Source organism: Seriola aureovittata, chromosome 16, assembly GCF_021018895.1.
Source record: "Seriola aureovittata isolate HTS-2021-v1 ecotype China chromosome 16, ASM2101889v1, whole genome shotgun sequence".
Classification (NCBI taxonomy): domain Eukaryota; kingdom Metazoa; phylum Chordata; class Actinopteri; order Carangiformes; family Carangidae; genus Seriola; species Seriola aureovittata.
In genome coordinates, this window is record NC_079379.1 from 5038776 (window position 1) to 5059537 (window position 20762).

Genomic DNA, 20762 nt, shown 5'->3' on the forward strand with positions numbered 1-20762 from the left:
TACAGTATTGAAATACAACCTAGACCTGCTTTATAATCAAAAAAAGACATGGAAATCTAGCTTATACTATATGTGACCTTTAAAGTTACTACTTAATTTGCTCCAATTTACAGGAAATATCAGGTTGTTTGCATGTAACTTTCTTCATGGCTGATGACTGTTTTTTTTATTTTTTTTGTCCACTAGGTGTGCTGTTCAGCATTGAAGTTACATCCACCTACTTTGCTGTAAGAAACTACTGGAGAGGATACTTTGCTGCTACATTTAGTGCCTTCATATTCAGAGTGTTATCCGTGTTTAACAAAGATGCAGGTATGGACGGGAGGGAAAGTATTTATGACGACACAGTCATTGCAAATGTTGTATTTTTGTGTCGTCATTTTCTCATTGTCAAATACACATGAGCTAGAAGGCCTTACCTCAATGTCCATCACCTATGTGTCTAAGGCAATTGCAATATCTTTTCAGTGACACTGATTTGATGTATGCTCTGTGAACATGTCATATATTTTCCACTAGATGGTGTCCTCCTCCATTATGTAGCAACACAGTGTTTTAATGCCTGACTGAGGTTACTAAGGTGTCAAACCAAGCTCCCGATGAATCCATTTCTAGACAAACCAACAAATGTCTTTGTTGTTTCACTGTGTCACTGTGTCCCATGTGGCTGCATAACAAGAAAGTTGAGCAGTACTGCGAAATACAGAAATTATGCACAACCTTTTTTATCTGGTTCTATTAAATATCAACAGCAGCTGATGCTGTAAAGAAAATTATTTATTCAAACTAAATCCTATTTTTGAAATGCTTAAGAGATGTGTCCCATATTTAGATCACTGTGAACTGACTGTATGAATTTCACCTCCTCATCCTCTCTTCGTCTTACAGTAACCATCACTGCTCTGTTCAGGACAAACTTTCGTATGGATTTCCCCTTTGACCTGCAGGAGCTGCCGGCCTTTGCCATCATCGGGTGAGCAACTGGAAAACTGAGGCAAAAACACATATGGCAGCATTTGTGTGTGTGTGTGTGTGTGTGTGTGTGTGTGTGTGTGTGTGTGTGTGTGTGTGTGTGTGTGTGTGTGTGTGTGTGTGTGTGTGTGTGTGTGTGTGCTCTTCTGCACTGTGTGTGTTTCTAAACTTTGCAATGGAAATGTCCTAAAATTTGGAGGTTAATAAGTCAGACTTTATGCAAATGTAGCATTTGATAAATGGAGAGTCCAATTTATTAGTTGACCATCGACCTCAGGGGAGGACAGAGAGAGACACACAGAGCACAGGTGACGTCTTCATGGGATGTTGCTCTGCCAAACCTGGCTTTATCTTAAATTTGTCACTGTAAACTGTCAATGTAAAAAAAAAAAAAAAAAAAAATGATCCACCATATAACAACACATACAACATATATAAGTTACTTGGAACTTACATGACTGAGATCAGTCATTATATTTTATAGAAGGAATCTTCAGGCTTTTATTTATGATGTATCTATAGTAGTATGAAAAGTATGAAAATAAATCACACATTTTTAGTCTTCACTCATGTTTGTTGTTAATCTTGCCCTGTCACTTTGTACCTTGTGATTAAGAACACATTCAAAGGGTGTTACAAATGAACAAATGACTTAATTTATCTAATGTGAGGTTTGTTTGTATGTGCAGGATTTCCTGTGGGTTCCTGGGGGCATTCTTTGTTTATCTCAACAGACAGGTGGTGCTGTTCATGAGACGACCCAATGCTATGACCCGCTTCCTGACCAAACAGTGAGTCTCTGAGCGTCAGCTATTGTAAATATTTGCTCAAATGTCTAAAAGTTAGGAGCATAATTTATTATTTATGGATTATCTTTAAACTCTTATACATAGAAATAACATAAAATGACACAAAATATAAATTGCTTCATTATATTTACTTTATATTTACTTTACTTCTGTCTTTGTACGAGTATGCATCTGTTGGTTACATGTTTGTCTTAACCTCCTTGTGGCCTAGTTGTTTTGTTGATTACTGTAACACACAGGTATAATAAGGATTTGAATAATTCTGGATAATTATTTACGTTTACTGACTTTCCTTTTCTCTTTATTCCTTCCCAGTCGGCTGTTGTTTCCTGCTCTGGTAACGCTGGTCATCGCCACCTTGACCTTCCCACCTGGGTTCGGACAGTTCATGGCAGGAGAGGTCAGAGTTCATACCTTGTCCTCCCCTCTTGTATAAACAAAGGAGAATTCAGGACACAGAAATCTGTTTGTACCTGCACATTACGCAGACAGCAGCAAAGCGCTAATAAACAAAAATCAGCAGTAAATGCCACCCCACAAAAACTAACAGCTGTAACTAATTTGCATGTTGTAAAACTCCATGAGGCAAGGTATTTATGTAAACCTTCACCTGCTCCAAAACAACACAGGACAAATGTGTGGTATCCAGTATCCATGTACAAGCTGTGATGTGATGTATCATAACCTAAAAGCTAAATCTGGATAGGCGGGTTTGAGCTGCTGTGTCCAGAGGAAGCTGGACTCACCAACCATCTCTCAGATCTTTTGTCTCCTTGGTTTCCTTTGGTATAAAACAGCATCACAGATCAGACTTGATAAATACGAGCCTGCTGTTTTCCCTTCACTGATGCTACATCACAGGATTTTTTGGTATTGAAGTAAACTGTGAACTGTTACTGCCACACTGAGCCACCAACATGAGCACTTGCCTTATGCACAGCAGGTTACATAAAGCGAGACGCCCTTATCTTTTTAATAATTGGGAGAAACATTTGAGATATGGGCTGTAAGCTCTGAGGCTTCATCTTGAACCATGTATACTTGAATATTCTGAACAGCATCAGCATGTTAATGTGCATCTGTGGCCTTACTGTGATGTCAGTGTGTGTGTTTCTACATGAATGGAAGCGACATACCTCGTAGCCTTCTCTGCCGTGCGTACAAAGGGAGTTTTAAGGTGAAAGCTCAGACAGCCATGTATCAGAAACTCAGCCACCTAGAGCTAAGAGCTAATCATATGTTTCACAGAGGCCCAGAATAGACCCCTTAGTGTGAACCAGGTGTGTGTGTGTGTGGGGGTTATATGCTATTGTAAGTCCATGTGCATATGTCAGAAAGCAACACCTTAACATGTTTTTTTTTGTGCCCTCAGTGTATATCCTCACACCACTCTCGTTGTAGAAATGTCTAACACCTTTTCAACTAACGCACAGCATCGTTTTCATACATCAGGGAGTGAGGTGATATCTAAATTCATATCATTTGACTTAGAAAGTAAAAATAGTTGCTGCAGAATGGATGCTCTGTATCTGACAGTGGATATAAAGCTTTTGGGGAATTAAATCCCTCCAATCCAACTTGATAGCACAGTGCAGAGTGACAGAAGAAGCAGCCCAACGAGAGGAGATTAAATGCTACATGGGTTTTGAACCAGGCATGAACCCACAACTTCAAAAAAAAAAAAGGCTACAGGAAAGCCTATTATTGCATCCAGCTCTGTGGAGGCCCACAGCAGCCTTTCACAGAGCAGACCCTATACGTCTCCACTCACACACACTACCAAATGGATGCTTTTCAGGGCCTCAATTCAACCCTCAACTCGAGCAGGAAGTAGAAAAGTAGAAAAATCGAAATGACACTGGTGTTGTTTTTCCCCCCGTGGCAGCGTTATGCAGATGCAGGAGGCGCTGCAATTTGTTGCCTGTGAGCAAATTCAGAGTCATCTATGCAAATGTGGAGCAAAATGTTTGAAGTGAATTAGTCATTCATGAGTCATCTAAAGAGAATGAGTCATTGGACACGGCCACCCGTACCCGTCTGCTTCCAGCTCTCTGGATGACTTCCTGCCTGTTTATCCCACTAGACTTTCTTATCCGTTTTACCCTTGTTGCTTGTCCTCCCTTCGTTAAACTTCCCTCCTCTTCACCCATTTCCTCTTTCTCTTGCTCTCCTTCTCTCTCTTTTCATCCCTCTCTCTTTGGCATCTTCTCCCCACTTTTCATCACCCGACACCCCTGCCTTTTCTCCTTCTCTCCGTCTGTCCTACTCTGTCCTTTTTCACCTCTCCACCCTTACACTTCCTTTTTACTCCCTTTCTCTCGTTCCCTCTTCCTACCCCACCTTTTTGGTTTATCTTGTCTGTCTTGTCTGTCATCACCTCATCACTTCTTCACTTCTTCCCTCTATATTTCTCTTCTACTCCCCCCATCTCCCCCCCTTTACTTCTCATTCACCCTTCCTTTCTCCCTTCTGACCGTCTCTCTTCAATTTCCCCCACCCTCATTCCCTCTTCCCTCACCCCTCTTGCCCACCCTGCTCACACCCTCACCTTGTCGTCGTCCTCTTCCTCCTTCATTCATCCCCTGTTCTCGCTTCCTCGCTGCCTCTCTCCTCTCCTCTCCAGCTGATGCCCAGGGAATGCATCAACTCTTTGTTTGATAACTTTACGTGGACGAAGATTTCGGGATCTCCTCCTCCGGTCGGTCTGGGCCGCTCCGCCGCCTGGCTGCACCCTGATGTCAGCGTCTTCATAATCCTGCTGCTCTTCTTCCTCATGAAGGTCTGTTTGCTGCTGGTAAACGTTTGTGTGTGTGTTTGTGTGTGTGTGTGCTGGATTGAATAGGTGTTTGTGTGCAGGTCAAGTGTGTTTCATTGTTTGTGTGTGTGTGTGTGTGTGTGTTTCTGTGCAAGTGTGAATGTGTGAGAGTGTGTGTAGATGATGCATCTGCGTGTTTGTTTATGTGTTTGTGAAACTGAGTGTGACTGTGTGTGTGTGTGTGTGTGTGTGTGTGTATGTGTGTGTGTGTATTTGTGTGTGTATTTGAGGCTGGCTCCACCTCGACGTCAGCATTTTCGTCATCATCCCTCTCCTTCTCATTTGCTGCAGGTCACTCATGTTGTGTGTTGGTGTCAGGGACATCTGTGTGTGTATGTGTGTGTGTATGAGTCTCTGTCCTCCTCCTTGTCTTCTTGTCCAAGGTCAACAGTGCTGGAAAGCTGCCAGCAGTTCAAGCTATCTTATGTTTTCTTTAAAGCAGCTGCACACACACACACACAGACACACAAACCCTAGAGATTTACCATTCTCTCTATCCTCTTGGTTGTTTACTTAAATATTTCATGAGCATAGACTTGTGTACATAAATCTGGTGTAGGTGCTGGGTTGACTGTGAATCAGCAGAGAGTGGATGAAACTGCCTGTAAAGTGTAAAAATAATCCCACAGAGAGCACACCGATGAACTAACACTATGAAAAACCCAAATAAACTTTGTTTACTAAATCACAATAACAAGGCAGCAACATAGACCAAGCTGAATGAGAATAAGCTGCAAGTTTACTCTCATTGACAAGGACTGAGACCTATTACCTGACAGTTGCCTGTTGGGTTTGTACACAAACAGCTGTCTAGTGGGAGTCATGAGGTTTTATGCAGGCGCTGCACGGTCATGTAGTGCCCAATGCCATTTTTTAAGACCACTCCGAAGAGCAGAAATTGCTCCCACCCATACAAATTATCGAGTGGTGTCATTAACATCCAGACAATGTCAGAGTGTAGTACTTCACAACAGTCAGACTGGATCAGTAGAGCTGAGAATAATTACACCCATTCCAAAAGCTGAACACCCTCAAACACAGTGAGGGAGAGAGCACACCAACACTGGCTGCAGCATGTTGCACCATCAGCTAATGAGCAGCAAGAAGAAGTGGCAATACATATAATTTTTCATGTTCCCTGAATACTTCATAAAAATCTTCTCCTGTGAGGATTATAGCATACAAGTTTGCTCAGGTCCTCTCAGGTAAACAGACACAAGACCTGCACTGACAGACCATGACCTTACCAGACCCCGTTAAACTGAATATAATTTGGTTTTGGATATTAGGAACTCAATGAACCTGGGAAGATCTCCATCCCAGAGTCTTTCCACAGCCTCATTCTGTGGGTCTTACCATTTCCAGTATAACAGGACAAGAAAAGACTGAGGTTATTCCAAACACTTTATTGATCCTTTTCATTATTCCATATGTGCCTAATGCGGGAATATTTTATACTCTAGAATTTCTTTCTAAAACGATTTAGTGAAGCAAAAGTGAACAACAACTCCAAAAACAGGAGGGAAATAACTGACGCCATCAGTTTGACTTGAATTGTAATCAAGATACAAAGTCATGTCTCCAACAATTAAAGCACCTATGAAGGCAGAGAAGTGCCCTCCTTGTGTTCAGCCTCATGATATTCATGCTGTTTTTGTACTGCTGTCAATCTGTCCACCCCCAGTATTGTTCTTCATTTAGACACGGTGTGACCTGAGCTTCAGAGTTCACGTGTTTCATGTATGAAAAACAGAGACAGACAAAGTCTGGTCTCTAAATACCCTCGAGTCCTGAACCGCCTACAGTCTGTTGGCTGCTGCAGAAAACAGCACCAAGCTGTTGCTGCCTCCTGTTTGCTGAAAATCTGCAGCTCCTCAAGGGCTTAAGAAGAGAACAGTGAGGAAGTTGGGAAACTGGGAAAGCAGGTTTTGTTCTGGGAATTTCAGATAGAGACAAACCAAGTCTGATGCCTGCATCTTAATCACCAGAAACACCTGTGAATTATCTCAAACTATGAGCAGAGAAATGGAAACTTAAAAGACTTCAAAATGGCCCCCAAACATTTTTCCTAGATCCAAACTGCAGATCAGATTTCCGAAATAACCCCAAAAGAGAGAAATCAATATCGTCATCATCATTTTCCCCTTGCACTCCACAAAAGTCAACCTCCGTCTGTTTTTCTGCTCTGTCTAAAGTCAAATTAGGCAGAAATGCCACATAAATAATCTCTTCAACAGGATATTAAATCCTGTCACTCATACACTGAGTTGGTTTAGTCATGGAGCTTCTCAGTTGAGCAGAGTGGCTCCCTGTAGTGAGAACTTAATTCAACCAAAACTGAGAGCAGCTGGTTAGTAAAACTCCTATCACAACACACAGGAACACATCTGTGTTGTTCTGCTTTTCTGTTGCCCTCTGCTGCTGTCAGCATCACACACTCAAACACACACTCTGGATCTGCCTCTCTCAACTGCGTTTATGCTTCTGTCTGCCTGTTTCCTTTTCTCCCTTTGTCCTACAAATGTCCAGTTAAGTGCAAATTAGCAACGTTGTAATGAAGCAAAAAAAAAAAAGAAAGAAGTAATGCTGAATATAAAAGTACTTTAACACTGGTAGTTCCATTCAAATATTGGAGCATTTTGCCTGAAAATTTGATAAAATGAATATGGTCCTATCTGTACAACTGAAAGAAAATGTAAAGATGACATCATAAATGACAACCTCTCAGAAAATGGGATAGATTAAATGCCTCATCTGCAGAGAATAACATTAACAATGTTTTATTTACAAGGAGGATAGTGGCAGAGGGGTGCTCACATGTGGTCCTGCATATGTCAAAAAAACCAACATTGCCTCCACCAAACATCTGCACCTCGATGAGAGATTCTAGGATTCGTAGGTTGATTATTTACACAATGTTTGCTAATGAACAAACTACTTGTTAGCTTGTGCACAACGGCAAACAAGATTTGGTGTAGGCGATGTTGTGTGATTTGTTTGCTTCCCCAGTGGGACTCAAACTTAAGTGTGAAAATTCAAGATAAACATAGAAAGTTGAGCATGAAAGATCATTCATGACCCTAGAAGTAGTGGTTAAGATTAATCTTTCAAACAGCTTAGAAGAAGATCTTCAGAACTCCTACACAGTTTATATTCTATATAGTGATAGAGGAAGTTTAAAAAAAAAAAAAAAAAAAAAAGTTTATATGTGCGGCTTTTCAACAGGTGTTCATATCAGTCTGTGACTATTAGACTTGGGCTGACATTCATTAAGATTGAATATTGCAATATTTCCCACATTTGCAACATTTATCATAATATCAAAAAAAAATAGTTTTGCAGTTGCGACCAGTCTGCGTCCAACCCTCATCTCACTGCTTTGCTTACTATAGATTGTAGCATCACTTATACTTGAAACATAAAATATAATTATATATAATATTAAAAAAACACCTGAAACATAATAATATAATTAAATGATTTTTTTCTTAATACCCTGTGATAATATCATATATCACGATATTTGGGCTGGACTGTGTTGAGCCTAATGACTGTAACTATTTCTATTACTTTACATCTCTGTCTTCATCTTACATTAACAGGCAGTCGTAGTTCCTCTTTATTTTTACTCCATCTCCAAATTGTTCTCTATCAAACTCTGTGTCGCAGTGTTTCTACTCCCATCTGTCTCAGGATTTGTGACACTGATGACGGAGTGTGTGCTGAATGCTGAATGCCTGTGTGTGTGTGTGTGTGTGTGTGTGTGTGTGTGTGTGTGTGTGTGTGTGTGTGTGTGTGTGTGTGTGTGTGTTCACGATTGTGTTTGACTGTCAAGATTAAATGAGAGAGAAGAAGACAGTGAGCGCATTCCTCTCTGTCATCAGTATAGCAGCCACCCTGTGAGAGACATGCTAATGAGTTTTTATCTTGTACCACAGTAATTAAGTTCTCAAACGATGATGACAAATGATGTATACAATGGTAATCTGGACTGTTAAAATGCTAATGTAGTGTTTCTCTCCAATCCCTTCAAATCAAAATGAAAAAGCCCAGCATGTGGTGTCTGTGAAGGGAAAGGAAAACACTCTCACTCACTCACTCACTCACTCACTCTCACACACACACACACACACACACACACACACACACACACACACACACACACACACACAACCCCCAGAACTCCAGAGCTTGTATAAAGGTAATCATTATCGTTGATGAGCTGTCTGCAGCCAAGAACAAAACGCATTATTAGGCGAGCTATTTTGAAGTTACATTCTGATAAATACACAAATTGTTTGGAGACAAACAGTGGAAGTGACATCTGAAGGGTGAGTTTAGCTTTAATTTACTGTGCAGAGGAGTTCACACGCTCACGCGCTTCACCCACTCAGTCCCACACAGTCGCACATTCATGTGGGAGCCACCTGGTTACAGCTACAGCACCATCCTCTGCAGCTTCACCGGAGCAGCTGTTGATTAAGTGCCTTGCTCAAGGACACCCAAGGGTGATTGGGTTCCCTCCCCCACCACTCACACACATTTTCCAGATTCTCCACTTCTGCAACTCATCAAGCCATGACCAAATAGGAGGATTTTTTTTCTCCTACTCAAATGCAAACACGGAGACAATGATAGCTCAAAAGGGCGCAGGGACTTTACATCGCTCCTGTTGCTATGCAACACAACATCTCAGAAGCGATCTAATTAGTACAAGGGTGGGTAACCTGCCACAACAAAGGAGATATTATTGAAGATGAAAGCAGGAAACAGAAAAATAGCTGTTCACCTGTTTGCTCTTAAGAGATCGTAGGAGATTGAGACTTTTTTTTCTCCTGGAACAGTTTGACTGACTTGTTCAGCTGCAGTGGTGAAACTGATGTAATATCTGGGCACAAACTTCAGCTTCATTAACACACAGCTCTCTGGCCTGTACTTTGATGCTGTCCACAGGAGGTTTTTAACAGTGGAGCCTGTTCTTCAGTCAAAGCACATACATCCTGAGTTTCCCTGTCTGAATGTTGTTGAATGTTGTTTGTCATCCTGCAGTTCTGGATGTCTGCCGTGGCCACCACCATGCCCATTCCATCTGGAGCCTTCATGCCTGTCTTCATACTGGGTGAGCGGACACACAGTGGCCTTTAGAGACTGTAGTTGAGCCTGCAATGATGATGGCTACAATATCCTTTTGGTGTAGAGTTTGTGATTATTATTAATTGTGATTTGTCCTCATATTAAGGAATGTGTTTTGACTATTTTCAGTCATTGCTGTCGTACTTAAAGGTCCCATATTTTAGAAAGTGAGCTTCTCATGTCATCTTTGATTATAAAGCAGGTTTTGGATCTATATTAATACTGTGAAAGTATCAGAGCACCTTCAATCTTTAACCTTTAAGATTTATTATGAGAAACTGAATTCAGGAAATATGCTATGGAGCTATACATGATGAATCGTGCCGCCTAAGTCCTATTAGAAAATGTTGTTTTCCCCTTTGTTCAGTGACAGTGTGTCTGACCAGGCTGTTTTTATGTTCCAAAAGTTCTTTGTTTCTTAACTTTCATATTAGATTTCAGTTTTTTATCATTAAGATCAACATTTTAGGAATCTGTGTTTATTTGCAGTAGTTTGCAGTCCATCTATTGTTTTTTTGTTGAGAAGCGTTTGGATGTTAACCCATACCAGTGGTTCACTTTAAAATATTAATCTTTACCAACCGTAAAAGACTTCAAATGAATAAATTCAACCCCAGAGATGGATAGGTCATATCATGTGTCTGTATTTCGCGATGGTTTGAAAATGCAGCCTTTTGCACAGTCACGCACCACGGTGGCAGAAAGCATTTTTTTTTTAAATGAGAGCATCGTGAAAAATGAAAGCACCAGAAAACAGGTGTTTTTCTCTCACAGTGATGATGTTTTGAGCTTTTAGTGACTTGGAAAATTTGAGGGGGTTTAGGAGTTTCCTGTCTGCTGTCTAATAGCTGTAAAATAGAATAACAGACCAGTAGATGGTACATAGCATTTCTGAACAGGCCTCTTGTTGCAAATAGGAAGTTGTTTTCTGTCTGTCCTCATCTACTCTGGCGTCTTTACTGAAGAGGATAATCATGTTGGAAGTGATTTCTTTCATCAGCCTTTCCACCATCTGCTGTCACTAGAAACACTGAAACACTCTGTGATATACTGTACATTGAAAAATCAAGTTGCGAGACCAATAGAGGCTGACTGTTATATTTGTGTTTGTTTATTATTCTTACAGGTGTCTCAGAATTGGTGAGATTATGATTTAATTACAGTAGGAAGCCACTTATTGAAATCTGTAAAGAGGAATCTTTTATTTTGAAGGTACAGTTTGAAGTGTAATCTGTGACTCCTTTTCTCCTTATGCAGGAGCTGCTTTCGGCAGGCTGGTAGGGGAGATCATGGCCACCTTGTTTCCTCATGGGATTGTGTTTGACGGCATCCTTTACCGCATCATCCCTGGAGGGTACGCAGTCATTGGTTAGTCTTCCTTTCCTCCTCTTAGCAACCTCCCCCCTCTCCTTAGTTTAATCACAGTTTTGTCAGTGTACATACACCTGCAACTTGTGTTCACCTCCCTCTGACCCCCAGTTCTGACTAGCTGTTGACAGGGCGAGACTAACCTGCTGGGGTAATTACCAAAGATGTGACAGTATATGATGTAATCAAGGCACAATACAACAATATTTAGCATATAACCATCAATCATGTTGCATATTTTAAAAATCATATCACTGTAGCCTTACTGTCAAGCTGTCCACCCCTCCCTCCTCTCACCCCTTCCCTGTCCTCCTCTTCCTCCTCCTTAACTGTCAACCTCCTGCGCCCTCAGCTTGTCAGCAGTGGCCACGATGTCCTCTTCCTTCTCTTCTGTCACTTCTCCCGTCCTCGCTCTCCTTCTAACTTCTCCTCCTCTTCTCCTGTCAACCTCTCTGGCCCTCCAGTTGTCACTCGTTGTCAAGTCGTCCTCCCCACCTAATCTTCCTCATCTCCCTCCCGTCCTTTGTCATCCTCTCCTTCCTCTTCTTCCTCTCCGTCAGAGCATGTGGTCGCTTTGCTCTGACAGTTAAATGTCACCGTCGGTTCCCTCTGCTGTCCTCTCCCCAGCCACTGACCCAGAAACGCGGCCTTCCTTCACTCCCCATCTTGTTGCCCTACAAAGCCCATCCCTCCTCTCTCTACCTTGATCTCTCCTTCATTCCTTCCTTCCTACCTCATGTTTTTCCTGCCCTTCCTGTTTCTTCCTTTGTTTGATTCATCTTTTTATTCTTCCCGTTATCTTTCTCTCTTCAATGTTGTCCTGTGATCTTAGCTTGCTTCCTGTCTTCCTGTTAATCTGCTTTCTCTTCAGAACCTGCTCATGGAGTTTTTCTTTCCTGTTTCTCTCACCGTTTTTGTCTTTTACACTTAGCAACCCTTTCTCTGCCCTCCTACCTCTTACCTTAATATGTGATCTCCTTTTTTTTATTTTTCTCTTTGATATTATTCATGTGCAGTCCCTCATTTATTTATCGTGCCCATTATTCTTTGACCACCTGCTCTTTTACCCTCTTCCTCACTTTTTTTTTTATTATTCTCTCCCTGCCCATGTTTACATCTTAACTCCCTCTGTCCTGCTTCTACTTTTTCTTTCTCTTTGCTGCTTTCTCTTCTTTTCTCAATCCTCTCTCTCTCTACAATGATCTTTTACCCTGTCCTCTCTCTTTGTTTATTCCCCATCCCTCACTGCTGTTTCCACCACCCGCTTTCCCTACCTCCCTCCCCTCATCATCCCATCCCATGTCTCTGACAGGAGCGGCAGCGTTGACTGGCGCGGTGACTCACACGGTGTCCACGGCGGTTATATGCTTTGAGCTGACAGGCCAGATCTCCCACATCCTGCCCATGATGGTGGCAGTAATCCTGGCCAACATGGTGGCCCAGGGCCTGCAGCCCTCCTTGTATGACTCCATCATCCAAGTCAAGAAGCTGCCATACTTGCCGGAGCTCGGCTTCGGACACATGAGGTGTGTGCTGATGTCACACACTAGATGTTTCCATGTTGGGGAATAACGAGGCTTGTATTTTAGGTCATGGCTTTCTTATATTGCTTTTGCATCAGTCTAATGTTCTGTATGAAAACAACAAGCAAACAAATATGCCCTATGACCTTGCAACTGTGGGCAGACAAAAAAAATTAAGTTGGGTGGGTCAAGTGAGAGGATCAGGGAACCTTCCTTTAAAAGACTTTAAAGACAGAGGTGCTTAGTCAGTCTTAAAAGTTTAATTTTTGCTTCCAGTTAATGTTTTTCTTCTAGATTGCACTTTGAGGGCGTGCTTGTATTGCATTGTATGTATGTATTTCTTAAACATAAGATAAGATAGTCCTTTAATAGTCCTGCAGTGGGGAAATTTGCAAACCTTGCAAACACGTGTAAACCAGTGTTAACAAGTATTTTCACTCCACTGTCCCACAGCCAATACAACATCTTTGTTGGGGACATCATGGTGAGGAAGGTGAACTTTATATCGTCTGAGTCGACCTACAGAGAAGTCAAGCTCCTTCTGGATTCCTCTTCACTCAAGTCAATCCCACTGGTCGACTCAAAAGGTAGAAGAGTTAACTGTGTTTTTAAATGTAACAGTTGCAGTCCAAAAAAAATGTAAAGAAAATGAGAAAAAAGTTTTTCATTTTGCTCTCTCAAATCCAGATTGTACAGTTCCTGTATCATTAACACTAAGCTACACAAGTTTAATATCTAAAAGACACTACCTACTTAATGTTTTTGAAAATTCAATGAAACCAAGAAAATGAGCATGGTAGTTCAGCTATGAACAAGCTCTCTTTAGTCATCCAAGTAATTTTTCCTCCTACTTCCAGAGTCTATGATCCTTCTGGGAAGCGTCGACAGGTTGGAGCTTCTGGCTCTCTGTGATTGGTGGTTGTCACCAGAGAGGAGGCTCCTCATGCAGGTGAGGACCACACTATTTTCAGCTGGTGGTCAACGTCTTATTTAAGGCCTCCATGATATGTAAGAAAGTCCTTGCAGCGATGGCTTTTTTTGAATTAGTGATGAATGACACTGATGTTGATTATTTTCTGTCCTTGTGTGAGATAACAGAGATCATAGTAACCGTTCTGTAATGTGACGCCTTGGACCTGGTGGAAAGCCACTTGGTTTGATTTGGTGTTAACAAATGCTTTCTGTGAGCTGAAATGCTTTGGTATCATGAAGAGCAAGAACACATGCAGACAGTTAAAAGAAGAAATGTACACACTCTTTTTTTAGTTATGACACCAGCCGGGAAAGTCAAACAGCCACATCTTTATTTCACTTAGAGTCCGAAAGGACAAACATAAGAACTGTGTAAAATTTGTTAATAGGAGTTCAAGCTGAGTGAGGTTGTGCAACTAAAAGTAAAGCACATAGTTTGTCATTTACACTGAATTCAGCTCTGATATTCTGACAACATCAGTCCATATTGACCTGTTTACCTGGATTTGGATTCAGGATCGCAGTCTGCAGGAACAGAACCAGTCTCAGAAACACAGCTGGGAGTCCTTTGCCTTCGTAGATGAGGAGGAAGAGGAGGACGGAGAGAAGGTCAGAGTCTAATTTGTAACCTCTGATATCAAACCATCAGCATTTTGTTTCCCTTTGAAGTGTACTGAGCCTAAACAGTATATGGATGATAGCTTTATGTTTTTTCATTGTTGACTGCCATCATTGTTGTTGCTGTGACTTTTCCATCTGCCTCTACATTTTATTTGCCAAAAATACCACAGTTTGTTTTCATTTCAGTTTAAAACATTGTTATTTCATCTTTGAATTAAATGTCATGTCATTATCCAATAACTTGTAATATTTGTTTTTAAAGTGCTTTATTTATAACATTTACTTAGTTTAGTTACGTCTGGTTGTCATCTGCAGGGCAGTCCAGTACAGGAGGAGAGGAACGGCCCCCTGCCTCCTGCAAAACCCCAGGAGCCTTCGTCAAACCACACTGCTCCTGTTCCTGGTGAGCTGAGAGGACTACACATTTCTGAGTACATTTTTAGTTTTACTTAACATCCTTACATTATCTCTAAAATATCTATAGTGTTCTTGCTGTGATTATCAAAGGATAAAGACTTGACTTGTTCCGGTTTTCCTGCTTGTGAACTCTCAAATTAAGTTTCTGTTGGTGCCACCCTGACGTCCACTTTAATGTTGAAACAAATCAAACCGTGGAGGACAATCACAGTTTCTGATCTCTCCTCCTTAGCTTCGTTACACTTGGAGTGTTGTGTGGCATGCAGTCGAGGCTGGGGAACAAAAGCCTTATGGGGCTTGTCACAGTAATATTGATTCCTTCAGACAAGTTTTGCTCACTAGGATGATGTAATAGGATTTATTTTTTGCTATGTCTCCCCTACACAGAAAAAAAATGTCAACTGTTATGACTAAGCATTTAGTCAGAGCCCAGATGGTGCATGGAGCTCACTAGGTTCTCGTATGTGTTAAATACATCAGAGCCCAGAGGTCACAAGCACATCTCGTTGGTGCTTAAGAAGTATGAAATGATGTTATACAACCTGTAGAAGAATGTACACTTTTAATGAGCCATATTTATATTTGTAAATATGTCACATAGGTGAGTTTAATGTTCCCTGTGGAGTTTTCGACTGTTGGAGCTATTGAGCAACACTCAGTAGTCACTTTGTTGAATCTAGGACTCAAGGATGAACTTATTGGATTTTGATTGTCAAAGGTCAAGGTCATGGTGCCCTCACAAAATACGTCTTTGTTCAGTTCACAATAAAGTGATCCTATCAATCTACATTCTTTGGGGCCATATGTGTGAATGGGGTTTACCAAATCGACTTAAGCTTGTTTGTTTGTACACAGATGCTAAACCATTGGAATGAATAACTGCAACTAACAGGAGTGAGGGACGGTTTGGCAGCATGTTCACTGCAAGTGACCAGCTGGTGTGTGTGCGTGTGTGTCTGTTTGTCAGTAGCCTATCACACACAACAACAGTCAATCTCCCAGTGAAATGGTATCCAGGCAACAACAATAAGGAGTTGCTGGGGTTGCAGCAGTATCTCTAAAACCTCCATTTGCAGTTTGGTTATTCGCTCCAAAGGCTTTAAGTTTGTATAATTTATTGACCTTCAGCCACTGCGTCTCCCTCTTTACCTCTCTCCCACACAGACAAAGGTCCTCTGCAGTCTGTGAGGAAAACACTCAGGAATCTCTTCTCCCCTAAGAACAGACAGACGGAGAGACAGTCACAGGTGTGTGAGTGTGTGTGTGTGTGTGTGTTTGTCTTCACGTATACAAGAACTGCAGTAAGCGTGCATTAGCCCACTCTGTGTGTCATGTTAGTAATCTTACATCTTGTGTGTGTGTTGACATTTCTTTGTGTTTTGTGTCTTTTCGAACCTCTGTGCCCTTTCCCTCTGCTCTCTAACTATTTAGAGATGTTGGCAGTGTACTCAGTAGCCAAGACGTTTCCCCTTGTGTTATGAACCATTGAAATGCAAATGATACCTCGTCATTTTTGGCGATGCCAATCCCAAAACCCTGCACTCACACTGGCACTGCTGGGATATAAATATTTATTCATTATTTTATTTATTTTTTACAGGGTGAATTTTTCATTATGGGGTCTGCTTTCTATTCAGGCAAATACACACTTATCTGATTGACAGAGGCACATGAATACACAACTGCTCCCCGTCCTCAGACAAACTCCCCGAAGTCGAGCATCTTTCTTTCAACCTTGTCTCATATGGAAATGGGGGAAGCCAGAGACTGGAGGTAGAGTTATTATTCTGCTTGGCAGTGAGCCTGGCTCACAGGGAAAGCAATACATGTCATCTGTTTATACAAGCAGGAATGGAAACAGCACTGGAAATAAGCATATGCTTGTAAGCTTGCAAGATTAGAATTTGATTTCTGTCGTGCCCACCACTGCGGTTTATGAATTACCAGTCTGATTCTCTATTATGTTTTTGGACTCAATCCTATTCTTGCAATGGGGGGATTGTTTTTACAACAGCGAGCCACAGTTCTACAGCCTTGAATATCAAATAGACGCACAGTGGGGAAATTGCCACCAGCAATCAGGCCAAACCGCGGCTGAAATCTGGCTTTGAATCAGGTGTTTGTCTACTTAACAGCCACTGATGGCAGGTAACCAAACACTGACCTTTAGAATATTATCTGGCTGGTATAACAGTGTCAGCATCTTGTTCATTCTTACATTCGTCTTACTGCTGTGAAAAACCACAAAAAAACTACACCGAAGATGCAATAGATGATTTGTGCAGGTGAGAAAAACAAATAACAAGAAGTCTTTAAAAAATACCTTGACAACAAAACTATCCCCGTCCTGCCATGGACACAGAAACTGTGTCACTCTGTTAGTAAGTTGCCAGTATTTTTGTTGCTTCAAGGACAGAAGCAACCAACCTGTCCAGACAGCGAGTGAGTGACTGAATGAATGAAGGAGGCCATGCTTCACAAAACAGGTCACAGCGGATGTTGGCCTGGATTTCACTTACTCCATCCAGCTCACTCACAGAGCTGCTGGAGCTGCTGTGGAAGTGATGAAAGATGAACAGAAGAAACTGGACGACAGCAACCTGATTACAAAACAAGTGTCACTACGAAAGAGACACTTTGATATATTTCTAGATTAAATGTTGTATTTTTTAAGATTACTTATAGATGAATCACTTGTTGTATTTGCTTGTAATATTCAAATGATATTGTTATTTACATTATCCTGTACAGATGGCTCCCTGCATGTAGGATTCAGAGAAAGTTTCCCAGACTTAGAGGTGACATTCAGCTCTGGATCAGAGGGACAGAGGTGACAGAGGTGGTTTTTATAAAATCATTCACACACATGTCTCATCTCTCGTCTGTCTGTAGGAGCCCTGTCCTCCGCCCCTGTCCGACACAATGACACCAGAAGAGGTATGGTAATGATGGAGGGATGATGGATTTGAAGGGTTTTACAGAAATGCCTACTTCATTATTTATAACATGATGATGAAATACTTGCACGTCTGTGTTGAGTCACCAAACCTTGAGTCCACATTGAGTCTCAGGTCCCCTTGGCACATGTCAGGGTAACCAAGTTAGATCTACTTTCTGCCTAAGAAAAAATCCTCATAAAATGTTGAGTCACACCACAATCAGAATTCCATTTACCTCTGTTATATCTGTATAAGTAGACATACGTTTGTGTGACATGACCCTTAAAAACTAGGCCTGTATTTATTCCAACTGTTAAAAGTAAAATTTTGAACTTAAGTTAAAATCCTTCACTTTCACTCTTGAAGCTTGAGAACAAAATATATTTATCAAACATCTTTTGACTTACACAGAGCTGAGCACGCCTCTGTAATAATAATAGTTGCTGAAGCAATATTATTAAGAACGTAGTAGTGTTTGTCTGTTATTTTCATTTGGACATTTGATGAGTTATTGATGTTAAACCACTTTTTCTATTTTTTTCGGCATTCATCAGCTACAAACAAACAAACAAGAATAAATCTGGTTCTGATTTTATTTGCAATCACTCTCTAGGTATCTTCATTGTCTGCAGGTGTGGTACTAAATATTTTTTTTCCATTTCAGACAGTTTCCTATTATTTCACCCCATGCATAGATTTATAGATTATCAATATATTAGACTCTTGTTAATTTGCAATGTTAAATATTCCAAGAGCTTTTTAATGTTTCACACAAATAAAAGTGACCTTTAGGGGTAAAAACATTATATTTCTATATGCAAATGTGCAATATTACAGAAGTAGGAGTCACTTGTTGAAGTCACATGTTTCAGCGAAGAGCTTTTTTACTCTTTAGTTGATCCTTTAGAGCATTTGTGAGTGTTATTCTTAAATTTAAAGAAATCAATTGTGTTAAATTCAGAAATGAGGAACCTCACCTGTTTCTCTCACCAGTCTGAACTAACATGTCTTTAGAAATACATTTGGAGAGTGACATTTACAGAATTTCAGCCATTTCAAGCACATTTCAGTTTACGGTGTGACCTATTTAGTTTTGAGTGGATGTGTATCTACCAACACTTTATCATATGAACACGTTTGACTTCTCACCGTTTTTGTTTGTCTCTTTGACATGATTGGAACTGCCAAGTGAAACATTGAAACAAAACTGAAAACAGTCCCAGATGAATGCTTTAAGCTTTATTTACAATGGAGTCAAAGCTGTCAGAGCTCAGTGTTGGCATTCAAATCCATGTCACATGTAGGTCACAGATGTTTGAGATGTGTGTCACATTTTAGGGGAAGATTCAGAACTGGGGCACTTTTCAAACTGCAAAGTGACACTGAATTTTAAATGAGACATCTTTCTTGTTAAGAGCTCCAAAACAATATTGTGCCTCCAGTCGTGTTCTGTCTGCTGCCGTCCCTTTACTCTTCCTGGCACCTTACCAAAACGCCCCATAACCTCTCCCTGTAAATCCTACAAGACTGCTGCCCCTGTCAGCGCAGGCTGAGGCTCACAGGTAAAATCCATAGAGAGGCTAAAAGGTGTCAGACATCCTAAATCTCAGAGGGGAGGCCGCAGACATGCAAGGACGCAACAACACATGGATTCAAGGTTTCTCACAGCTGTAAAGCTCTCCTCAGTGGAAGCTAACTACCATCTATCACCTGCAGCCACACACTGACTGTACGAACACTCACACCTTCAGTTTGATCCAAACATACTTCACAGCGTATTGATTATTTATGCAACTGTAAAATCTGGTGCCTGATATATATTTAATCACTTGCTATATGTATATGACTCATGAAACCCTCTGGCTCAACTCGAGAAGCGACTCTGAGCTAAAGCCAGTCCATTCACCTCTGTAACCTTGCTTCTTATTTGCTGCTGCAGATCAAAGCGTGGGAAGAGGCAGAGATGGACAAGCCGATGGAAATCGATGAGATACGAGTGGACCCTTCCCCTTTCCAGCTGGTTGAGAGAACATCGTTACACAAGGTAAGTGCAGAGAGAGAAAGATAAACAGGCGTCACAGAGGTCGACAGATAAATCCCAGTGCAACACTTTGCTTCCTTACTGTAATTTATATTCTGTGAAGGAAGCATTTCCAGGCAAAACAAGGGCAAGGGTTCATTCTAAAATGCAAACTACTGAGAGCCAAGCCAAGTTTATTTGAATTTATAAATCAGCCAGGTAGAGAAAGGCAGTTTCATTTGATGGTAAAAACTGGTTTTATTGGTCGACAATTTAAAGATACCCTGTTCAGCTTTCTTGGAAATAAACAGACTTTTGTTTACATTCAGTGGTTATCACTGAACCACGTTGCATGCACCCCTGAGGCCTCACAAATGAACTGAATGGATTTCTTTGGACCTCGTATTGTTTGCATTCATGTGTTTTTGCAGCTTGTTTGCTGGCACACTGTTTTTGCCTTAGGTTTACCAGCATCAACTGCTGATATGTGGAATAGTCTGAAACCATCAGCAGTTGTGTGTGGGTGTGCATCCTCGTGCACATGCTCAAGATTCAAGTAAAGAAAATAAAAAAACATTGCTCAATAGTGCTACGAATTGTCAAAAATCCCACTGGGTACTTTTAAACTAGCAATCTCAAAGATCTCCATTTTGTTATCTTTGGCCATATGTGGTAAATGCAGATTTGTTTTTGAACCACACATGTGTGTTCCCCCACACGAACTTTGTGTTAGTGACTAATGTTCCTTTTGTTTTTGCAGGTGAGTCATATCAGACACCCAGCTCATAAAACTGTAAAATACAAAGAGTTCTATATAATTTCATCAGTGGGTCATGGGCTCAGTCACCATTGTGTTACCTCATTCGGTGATAGAAAGTGACTTAAAAGGCACTTATTTAAATCAGATTCTTTGAGATTGAAGTCATTATAATGAACATTATAGTATCCAGAGATTAAAATTCTTTCAATACAGAAATAGATTTGTTCATTTGGTGGTAAAGCTGTTTGTCAAATTGGAAATTTCCCAACAAGTGAAAAATGTACTTTTTTCCATTTTTTTTATTGACCTGAAGGTCGACGTAATCTCTCCGAGCATGTGCAACGGCCATATTATCACTTTAATGAATTAACCACTGAAATGAGTATTGATTGATGTTTTAGTGTATGAAATGG

General features: G+C 40.9%; 1 protein-coding gene across 3 annotated transcripts in view; it reads left to right on the forward strand.

Annotated features, from left to right (window-relative positions):
• Positions 1-20762, forward strand: part of LOC130183465 (chloride channel protein 1-like) — a 46082-nt gene that overhangs the window by 18450 nt on the left and 6870 nt on the right. For all 3 annotated transcript variants that reach the window (XM_056398897.1, XM_056398895.1, XM_056398896.1), the window contains 15 exons: positions 187-312; positions 889-973; positions 1662-1763; positions 2097-2181; positions 4405-4560; positions 9646-9715; positions 10987-11097; positions 12410-12623; positions 13074-13207; positions 13478-13569; positions 14109-14201; positions 14529-14616; positions 15795-15877; positions 17523-17567; positions 19509-19613. In XM_056398897.1, the coding sequence (XP_056254872.1) occupies positions 187-312; positions 889-973; positions 1662-1763; positions 2097-2181; positions 4405-4560; positions 9646-9715; positions 10987-11097; positions 12410-12623; positions 13074-13207; positions 13478-13569; positions 14109-14201; positions 14529-14616; positions 15795-15877; positions 17523-17567; positions 19509-19613 (1589 nt within the window). The remainder of the gene's footprint in view (positions 1-186; positions 313-888; positions 974-1661; positions 1764-2096; positions 2182-4404; positions 4561-9645; positions 9716-10986; positions 11098-12409; positions 12624-13073; positions 13208-13477; positions 13570-14108; positions 14202-14528; positions 14617-15794; positions 15878-17522; positions 17568-19508; positions 19614-20762) is intronic.